Genomic DNA, 9,542 nt, shown 5'->3' with positions numbered 1-9,542 from the left:
TGATGTGTGTTGCTCCTCCTACTGCACATCTGGTTTAGGTGGCTAATGTATACAACATTGTGCGTATCTTTTCGTTTAGTTTAGAACTTTGAAGGTATAATTTTATGTCTGTATCATGTTGACGCCTAGAAAGACTTATGTTTTTCATTGTAGTAAGTATATACGCATTATATATGTGAAAATAGAAACAAGTTTCGCCTAAAACAACGCTAAAACCAAATAAGTTATTTAAAATAAACCAACTTGACATTAAACACACGTAGCCTGCTATTTACCTATAACTCATGCATGTTTAATTTGTTCATGCATCCAACTGCCCCTGGTTCCAAACGGATCCGTTTTTATTGTTAATCTAGCCAGCAATCTCGAAAATCGACATAAATTTTGGTTTTGTGTGTATTTACACTGTAATAATGATGTCATGTACATTTACACACATTTTGAAACTCAATACATTCATAGTCCTTGATGTATTACATATTATTCTAAATTTCTTGTAGCAGATTTGAGCCGGATTTTCTGTGCGTGTCAGAGCTTGATCTTTCGCGCGACGAAGAAGTTCCAACCATTGCCATCGAACTATGATCATCTGGATATTTTTCTGTTTTTGACTTTAAAAACGGAAAGAGGCGTTTTTTCCACTCAGCGAACGTCATTACAACACATATCATGTTTGTTAGCAGATTTATGTTTGTCACGATTTGTGGAATGACATCAATCGTTGTGACCACAGTAACATTGACAACCACGACTATGATATCGGACACCACACACACTATAGCCAGATGAAATGCTCTGCGAATTATTATTACCAACTCATCAGCTTTACGGTTTGTAACTTGCTGCTGCTGAGCCCGCTGAGTTATAACAGCTCGGTGTTTCAATAGTGGGTAGGCAAACAGAGCCAAGAGACTGGCGTGAAAAAATATTGTAATAATTGCCAAGGTCAGCCAGTGATATTGAGCTGGAAAGGCACTGGATTCCAACTTGCAACCATATCTTGTTCTTCGGAACCACTGAGTTGCGTCGAACACTATTGGGTTGATAAGAGATATTCCAAAAAGAACAACCAGAAGGGCAACACTGAATGATCTTGTGCAGCAGGATGTCAGATGCCGGGTGTGGGTATTTACATAGAAGGATCTTTGTCGCAGCCACAGAACGGCATAAACTGAGATGAAGATAAAATTAGTCAAAGTGAAGTCAATTTTCTTTAGGGCGTTGCAAAATCGAATTTCGGTATTCATGTGCAGCAAAATCTGAAAAACCTGCGACAGGAAAGTCAACATCCCAAACAGGGCGGCTGACATTGCGCTTATTCGCATGAGCTTTCCATATTTTTCGTTCTTGCCCTGTTTTCGTCGTTTTGATGACTTTGCCTTGTCTTTCTTGTAACTTCTCCATTCGTACACAGAAAGCACTGCGACAATATAAGCTGCAATGGAAGTCGACAGCAACGTGACGGTTCCCAGTATTCCGACGCGTGTCAACGAAATGCCAGCTGCAGCTGGTACAAAGGAAGAATTTCTAATAAGATCGGTTGTTGTTTCTTGCATATTGGATTGTTCGTTTGTAATATTTATCCTATGAAAAAAAATTAACACATAAATTAACAAATTCTAGAAAACTCTCACAAAACGTCAGGCCTGCAAGAATCGTCACACAGAATCAAGTTGGCATTTTCCAATCATCTTCAGGCGTTGGCTAGTGAAATTATTTGTCGGTATACGGATCGAATTACACCCACTGGATCGAATCACATGTCTAAAATCGAATCACATACACCGCTGACTGCTCCGTTTATTGCACTTGTCAGGTTCTGGCAGTGGGTGAACGGTTTGACCTCAGCAACTATGAATTCAAACGCAAGTGCATATTAATTACTGGAGTCAGCCTTTATGCGGGGCAGAAATAAATACACATGCCTGCGCCTGCTTCGAAACGCTTTGGAAAATTGCTTCGGTACGAGGTCAATTTTAGTCATGACATATGTTAGTATGCGATCAACGTTTTTATTCACGAATGAATGCTTCAGAACTAAACCCGGAAATTGTTGCTGACCAATGTCAAACTTACGAGTCTTTTCTAGCAGTTTTAACACACAAAATATGCAACAGGCAGCTGTTCATTTGATTCGATTTTCAGAACATTCTGATCTCAATTTTTTACGTAATCTTCATTACCGAATTATTTAAAAGCAATGCCCTTTTGTTTTAAAAAAAATAGCGGATGAATAAGTGGAACAAACGTAGGAAGTCAATAAATAATTTAAATAACTTTAATAACAGCCATTGTTTTCAAACAATGCATGCAGATAATAAAAAAACAGTCTAGGTACAACTCAAATGCAAAATACACTTCAAGCTCCTAATATACTGCTGCAAATATAAAAACTCCAATTGCGTTGATAAGCAATTGCAAATTTTACCAGAACTTTTACATTACTATTTCCCGACAGACAAACTTCAACGGCAAATCACGCTTTGTATGCTGCACAAACCAATTTGAGAAATGACATTTAATCAATTACATATTTGTTTTGAAAACACATGCAACCCTAAGCGGATATGAGGCAACAAAACCTCTTTCCAAATCGTGACATTCAACAAGTATGTATTTGTCAACAGAGACGACGCCGTATTTTGTTTATAAAGTTTGTTGACTTTATATAACGTATTCCTGCACCAACCTGACCTATAGTCACCTTAAGAAGTCTGATCTTTGAATCAAACATTCTAAAGCCAAAAACGCTTAACCTTGATGTAATTATGCTTGAAGATAATTAAATTAGGATCGATTTCTGGCCTGTGAATCAGTCACCGGACCTTTAAATCAAATAATGCTCGGATTTCGACGCCATGATAACCACTGATTTTGTGACGTCAATAATACGTGATCAATCATATTCAACGCGAGCTTAATGTTCACGAGCATTGAGGTTTATTTCATGAAAATAATTCACACAACATTAAAGGTTCGCCAGATCTATACAGAAATTGGAAATCGTTTCGCACAAAATGTTGAATTCATGCATATTAATGAGATACCAAAGGCACAACACATCAACCCCAATAAATGATAAGTTATAGGTAACATGAAACTGTTGATAGATAAAAACTTAGACCGGTAACACATCTTACTTTGTTTAATCACTTTGAGAGAAAAGCCATTGATTATACAATGAATAATAGTAGAAATATGTGCTGTAATTGTTGAGATGAACAACACTTTGCGGATAAAACCTATACATCCATGAATAGAAATCCAATCTTGGCATCATCATCATCGTGGTGGTTGGTTGTGACGTCATAATGCTAGTGGTTGATGAGACAGAGGTGCTTGGCAAGCTGGTATCCACACCAGGATACCAGTCACCAGGATGGCAGGTCCCTGGAAATGCGCCATTGCTTGCTACTCTTGCACCAGCAGTGGAGGCGCCTACGAGGTATTATAATTTAGGTTTTTATGCATATGCTCATATGCAGGTAATGCAAGCAGTTTGGCACACATTATCAACTTACCTTCTTCTACAATTTCAGCGAGAAGAAACATTCCGCGATCAGCGTGGGCGCTGTTGTGACAATGGATGACCACTTTGCCGGTAAAATCTGTTGGAATGAATCGAACCTGCAAAACAAATATATCTGTGTGGAAAGCTACCACGATGCAAAAAGTGTATGACAAAAGTTAAGAAGAAAGATTGCCCCGATCTTCATGAAAATAATACATTTAAAACATTGATGGGCATGTTTAATAATCTAGTGGGCAATTTACCGGCAATTGTAAAAAATTATACTGAAAGAAATAATCGAAACTTGACTTCAAATGTACGGATATCTTACCGTTATATTAGATAGAGGGGGAACAGCTATCGTTTCACGCCACTCTCCAATCTCCGAGTATGCAATCATACCAGGTCCAGTATAATATCGTATCTCATGTCCAAGGGTCGTGTTTACTTCAGGTGGGAGTTGGGTTGAATTAGACACCGTAATATCTGTATGAAACTACAATCTAACTTGGTTCTCTGCTTCCTTTTTGGTAAGAAGTGCAACAAACTGTTTAGCGTGTTACCCCGCATAACCAATGCTTTTTTAACGTACACTTACACATACACTATAACGGACACTAACATGCGTGTTGTTGTCACATGGTATTGTGATTTCATTCAACTTGACATCATTATACTTTGTGGTTACCAAGTGCTGTGTGATTATTTACAATAAAAAACAGAGAGAAAAATGTATATTTTGCACAAACAAATGAACTTTTTTGGAGCCAAGCGTTGTGAGTTTCTCGGCTTTTTACCTGCGTTGTATCCTTCCCATTGATATTGGCAATGCTGGCCTTGCTGATCAACAAGTCGTTCAACAAATTGTGGTTCCTCCTCACCTTCACCTTGACTCGGTATTTCCTCAAAAATCGACACAGGACCAGTGTATTTGTTGTAACTGACGACCTAATACAGATTTTTTTTAAATGAATTTTATAACAATGTCAAAAATAAAATTTACTTGAAAGTGATTGACATGGATATGCATAGGGTGCAGCAATACAGTTCCTGTGTTAACGAACGTCCATTCTTGGAGCTTGTTTAAATGCATCTTGTATCTGTTGAAAATTCATTTAAATAAGTATCTGGAATCTTTAAACAAGGTGCACAGTACAAAACCAATTTGTAAAATTTCTACAACCAAACTTCGCTTTTGACAACTGTTGTATTGCACAGTTTATGATAATATTAAAAAAGAAGTCTCCATTACAGTTTTTCTAAATGTCCACTAGATGACAGTAAAGAGCTTCGGAAAACACCTCAAAAAGTGTGTTGCGTATTTTTTATGCATTTTCACCCCATTTTTTAACAGCTTAAATGTATTAATTTGGTAAACAAAATAAGGACATCTTTCCGTTCATTCAAATAAAGAAATTACCTAATTCGATCAGATACATCCTCCGGCAAAAACTCTCTGTTCAAAGAATTACTTGGGCTCATTTCGAGAACAAACTTTTCTGCTTCCTCTGGATTTGCCCATCGCAAGTCTTGCATAAAGTTTGGTCGTGGAGGCAAAAATGTGGGAAAGTTTAATTTTGTCCACTGTGACAATCCTTGCACATCAATTGTTGCTAAAACGCCTCCAAAACGATCGAAAGTTCCCATGGAAGGATTATTCTCCGGTTTGGGCGTGGAAAGAATCTGTGTAAAATAATATAGTTTAAGAAAGTTACTTCGTTACGACGGTATGTTAAAAATAACCACAAAACTGAAGCATCAACCTTATATTTTTACCGGTGGCTGTAAATAAATTGTTCAATAAAAAAATCTTATTCGAACCTGATACGTTCCTGGATAGTCACATCTTATCATCCAATCGACACGGCCACCAGGTAAAACAAGAGTTTGTCCAGTTCGAGGCAATCTGGGTGCATCAAGGTAAATGCCATCAACCGCTATTTCACGAACAAGGCATCTGTGAGCGTGATTGACACCCTTCACTTCCAATTCCAATGCATGGGCACCGCCAGCGTTTGCGAGTCTTTAATGTAAGCATTTGATGGTAAATTTGAAAACAAAGTTCTTTGTCTATTGTCTATTACAAACCTCATCCGTTTCATTTGTCCGGTTTCGAAAGTGAGTTTTGGTCGTAAATCTCCATTTACTGTGAAGTAATTTACGCCATTTGTTTCATTATTTAGCCAATCTGCCAGAGTTTCGCCGCTGCTTGATACGGTTTCTTGATTCCTGTCGATTACAAGCCGTAAAGAAGATAGCAAGAATATATTGTTTACACTAAACAATTTTTCACAAATTTGTTTCAGTTTATCTTCTGACCATTTTTTTCTCCACCGAGAGATACAACTTAAATTTTCCTTTTAGACCAATATCATTTTTTGGCATGTATACAGAGTTGGACAAAGACTCAATTGACTTACAAAAATAATGGGTCATCCCCGGTTTCAAATTGAAGTTGTCCATAAACAACAGGCACCGCAACACTACTGTATTGCAGAGAAGGTTGCATCAACATTTCAATGTCATGTTCACAACTATAAGGACACGACACTGATCTCAATTCATATGGAATCCTCCAATCGTGAGGGTCATCTTGTATAATTATGAGACCAGACATTCCTCCCATAACCTGGAACATTAATATTGGACTTAAAATCAGCAACGCAATAAAATTTGAACATTTTCTGGATTTGCTCATGATGCGGGAAAAACGCATGCACTGTTCGAAAACATTTAGCTATTGTCAAAAGGATATTTCATAAACATAGAAAACAAATATAAGCTCAATAACTCTAACCTGAAATGCTCCACTTCCGTGAAAGTGTGGATGATACCAATAAGTACCACCTGGATGGTTTGATGGAATGTTGTATTCATACTTAAATGTTTGTCCAGGTCCGATTTCCACAAACACGTTGTCAGCATTGCCCTATAATGGTTAGGTTGAACAAATGTATTTGTGTGATTGGAACACTCGATCTCTACTTAATGTCCCCATCAATTTTTAATGTGTCTTTACTTAGACGCAAGCTCCTTGGGACTACCCAGGGGTGTACATTATGGATTAAACTGGCTGTTGGTCGCGTGTACAGTATATCACATGAACCTGTTAACTGACCTCTGGAGATATATGAAGTCCGTGAACATGAATATTTGTGGTGTTGGGTGAGTGGAGAGTGTTGTGGCCAGTTTGGTTCGCTGGGTTTGGTCCGAGTCGGTTTTGCTAAAGAACCAAACGTTAACAATTCATTTACAATATTCTGCTTTTTCCACAGATAACATGATCATTTACAATCCCTGTCGTTCAGACAATTCCATTTGCCCAAAATTACGTTTCCAAGTTTTTGTATTAGCTTGTTCTTCTTCTTGGTAATAAAAAAATATTAAAACTAAACCGAAACGTTGCCAGAAAAGCATTTTCCAAAACTTCGGTGTATTACTAAAAACCTATTATTAATTGTAAACAATCCGAAACTTCCAAATAAATGCATGATCAAGTCTAAACCTAACATTCATTAGTTAAGTCAATTTTTCGTACCACTGTCACTGCTACTCTGTCGCCTGGTTTAACTTTCCACGTTGGTGCATCGAGACGTCCGTTAAAGGTTCTTCTTTTCAATTTCAACCAATCAATTGAAATATCGGAAATATCTGCAACTAATGTCATCTCCAGATTTCCATAACGAGACCAATATGATACTGGTTCTCTAAAGGGTCTCCCATCTGTCGATAATGTACTAGGTAAACAAACTTAATAAACTTGCACAAAAAATGGTCGTAAAAATCACACTTACCGGCAAAGGCCCGACATGGACTTGTATTGCTGCATGAAGACGTGGCATATCCTGCGCCACTTGTCGCAAGAACATAAAGTGCAATAATAGAAATAAGCATCCTTAAAAACGACTGTATAAGTAAAAAAATCGTTTTTGTTACAAAAAAACGTAAAACCTATCTATACACAAGCTCAAGTTTTTTGGTAAAATATTCACAACGGTCAGATTTTCGTTCGTTTTAAAGTAAAAAAATAATTATAATAGGTTTAGTCAAGGTCAAATCTGACTGCTGCTTTAAATTGTTGATACTATGCTAGCGCGAATAAGGCACTCACAAACTAAAGTTTGTCAAATAAATTTTACAAACAGCCACCCTACTTATATAGGTTGGTCGAATATGTAATAGAACAATAAAACCAATGTGTTATATTTAGCCAAGTGATTTGCGTCAATCGATTTGAAACTTGTTAAAATGCTGATCAAAGCAGCAACAATTTGGCAAATGTCTTTAAAAAATTCCTTTGTTAATAAGGGTATTTTTTTCTCTTTTTACAGTGATACGTTATTTTACGAATCGTGCGCTGGACTGTATAAAGTCAGAAGTGGTATTGTTTGATGCAAATTTAGCTTTTAACCCAACGTTTAGGATTTTAAGTTGGCCAAGCTGTGACTCAAACCATTAACAGCAGATGGCTTCGCGGAACGTCGCAGAACGGTTTCGGTCTTTCTATGTTCATGACATACCATTGGGTCATAACGAGCCTAATTATCCAGAAACATGCAAAAACTAAGTGCATATTAGGCGGATGTATATAATTATTCTTTTATCGCAAGACTTTGCATTGTCGTAATTGTGACGTTAATAAAGGTTAAATTGTAAATAGGTCGCTTGTCATTTCATGTTTTCGAATTTTTCATGTTGTGGTTGACTTATCGCTTTCAAAAGGTGGAAGATTTTTTGCATGCGCCGGCCAAAGAAATAGTGATATTGCTGACCTGGGAGGGGGGGGGGGGGGGGGGGCAACGATGCTCATGTAATAACACAAGATTGTAAGCAACTTTATGTGAATATTTACAAATATTAAGTGAACTAATATAACAAAGCCTATTCCTCGCGAAAACTTTTAGCGTTTAATTCAAAAACTCATTGGCACATAAACGCATAAATTGGTTTTAGTCGTCCAAGAAAAAAATATATTTTTTTAATGCTGTTACGGGCCGGATACATGAAGCGGGTAGACTGCTTTCGCGGGCCGTAGGTTGCCCACCTTTGCTATACAAGGTCTAAATCTAAGAAAATCTTTTTTGACAACGTTTATTACAAGTTCAAACAAAATCGATGGAGCTCTGTCACAAAAATATATAAAAAAGCATCTTTAAAGCGGAATACAGTGAACAGTTGGTGTTTTGCTAGAACCCTTCGGTAGAATAATAACGCGTGTTTGTTAAAAAATCTAACAGCCACTGTACAAACTACTGGATATTGGCGATAATGATCAAGCGGAGGTAATAATACGCTCTATACTAAATTCGCAATTAAATCAGCTAATTCAAACTGACCAATAAAATGAAAACTTTTGAAGCAACACAAACACCTTGAACTAAAGCTGATTAGTTTGATACTTGGTGCAAATATATACCTGTATTTTATGTTTGTTGTTTGTCACAAATTTGTTACGTGTTAAAAAACAAAAAAGAAACAAGCAAATTTTCCTGATTTAGGTGTAAAAATGTGATAAAGCTTACCATGTCACAAATTTATACACACGTATCTCAAAGAAAAGAAACCTGTAATCAGATCGTGTTTTTGTGCAAGACATGTTTCTAGGCGCCAGACTATACGTGACGAGACATCATGGTTACTCACACCTCGTGGTAAAACTATCAGTGTGAGAATGGTGTAAAAAACGGGTTGCGTTGTGCCACGTTTACGGAAAGGCATAAAACTTTTGGAAGACAACCATGTATCTAAAAAAATCAGTACAGCTGTAAGGATACTGGAAAAGCAGGTCCCTGAACAAAATGGTATAAAAATGCAATAATTTGGAGCCCTACATAACAGTTTAAGTGATCGACATCAATCAATCAGTCGCTACTTTTTCGTGTTTTTCTGTTCAATTTTGTTCAAGCACTGAATTGTGTCTCTGAGAAGAAACTCCATGACGTTATCGGCTAACTGCATCTTAACTGTCGTCTCGTCAACGTCGTAATCCGTCCAATCAGGTTCTTCTTCGCGAAGTTCCTCGATCTATATT

The 9,542-nt window shown here is 37.2% G+C and overlaps 3 protein-coding genes across 5 annotated transcripts in view; all 3 read right to left on the bottom strand.

Moving 5' to 3' along the window:
- Positions 1 to 398: 398 nt before the first annotated feature.
- LOC145204767 (uncharacterized) lies at positions 399 to 2,193 on the bottom strand. Its single transcript, XM_080077363.1, has one exon. It carries the CDS (start codon positions 1,554 to 1,556, stop codon positions 486 to 488), a length of 1,071 nt encoding a protein of 356 aa, XP_079933489.1. The 5' UTR covers positions 1,557 to 2,193; the 3' UTR covers positions 399 to 485.
- Positions 2,194 to 2,923: 730 nt separating this feature from the next.
- On the bottom strand, positions 2,924 to 7,424 carry LOC145204531 (O-aminophenol oxidase-like). Its single transcript, XM_080077121.1, has 13 exons — positions 7,306 to 7,424; positions 7,050 to 7,234; positions 6,630 to 6,734; positions 6,309 to 6,440; positions 5,932 to 6,140; positions 5,600 to 5,740; positions 5,333 to 5,534; positions 4,932 to 5,194; positions 4,515 to 4,611; positions 4,309 to 4,459; positions 3,843 to 3,997; positions 3,522 to 3,627; positions 2,924 to 3,438 (listed from the first exon to the last, which is right to left on the bottom strand). Exons 1-13 carry the CDS (start codon positions 7,403 to 7,405, stop codon positions 3,146 to 3,148), a joined length of 2,139 nt encoding a protein of 712 aa, XP_079933247.1. The 5' UTR covers positions 7,406 to 7,424; the 3' UTR covers positions 2,924 to 3,145.
- A 1,162-nt stretch (positions 7,425 to 8,586) lies between these two features.
- Positions 8,587 to 9,542, bottom strand: part of LOC145203920 (centrosome-associated protein 350-like) — a 28,795-nt gene continuing 27,839 nt past the window's right edge. For all 3 annotated transcript variants that reach the window (XM_080076291.1, XM_080076289.1, XM_080076290.1), the window contains one exon: positions 8,587 to 9,535. In XM_080076291.1, the coding sequence (XP_079932417.1) occupies positions 9,380 to 9,535 (156 nt within the window). In that variant the 3' untranslated portion in view covers positions 8,587 to 9,379. The remainder of the gene's footprint in view (positions 9,536 to 9,542) is intronic.

Source organism: Phallusia mammillata, chromosome 8 (genome assembly GCF_965637545.1).
Source record: "Phallusia mammillata chromosome 8, kaPhaMamm4.hap1.1, whole genome shotgun sequence".
In the NCBI taxonomy this organism is placed as follows: Eukaryota; Metazoa; Chordata; class Ascidiacea; order Phlebobranchia; family Ascidiidae; genus Phallusia; species Phallusia mammillata.
The sequence above is the reverse complement of the archived record's forward strand: the minus strand, read 5'-3'. Positions and strand labels throughout refer to the sequence as shown.

What these genes read in the sequence shown, in the direction of transcription:
- LOC145204531 (XM_080077121.1), bottom strand. Translation starts at nt 7,405, where the DNA reads ATGCTTATTTCTATTATTGCACTTTATGTTCTTGCGACAAGTGGCGCA. An exon ending in GACTTCATATATCTCCAGAG is followed by an intron (nt 6,441 to 6,629) that starts GTCAGTTAACAG and finishes TAACCATTATAG; the next exon opens with GGCAATGCTGACAACGTGTT. An exon ending in GATGTATCTGATCGAATTAG is followed by an intron (nt 4,612 to 4,931) that starts GTAATTTCTTTA and finishes AATTTTCAACAG; the next exon opens with ATACAAGATGCATTTAAACA.
- LOC145204767 (XM_080077363.1), bottom strand. Translation starts at nt 1,556, where the DNA reads ATGCAAGAAACAACAACCGATCTTATTAGAAATTCTTCCTTTGTACCA.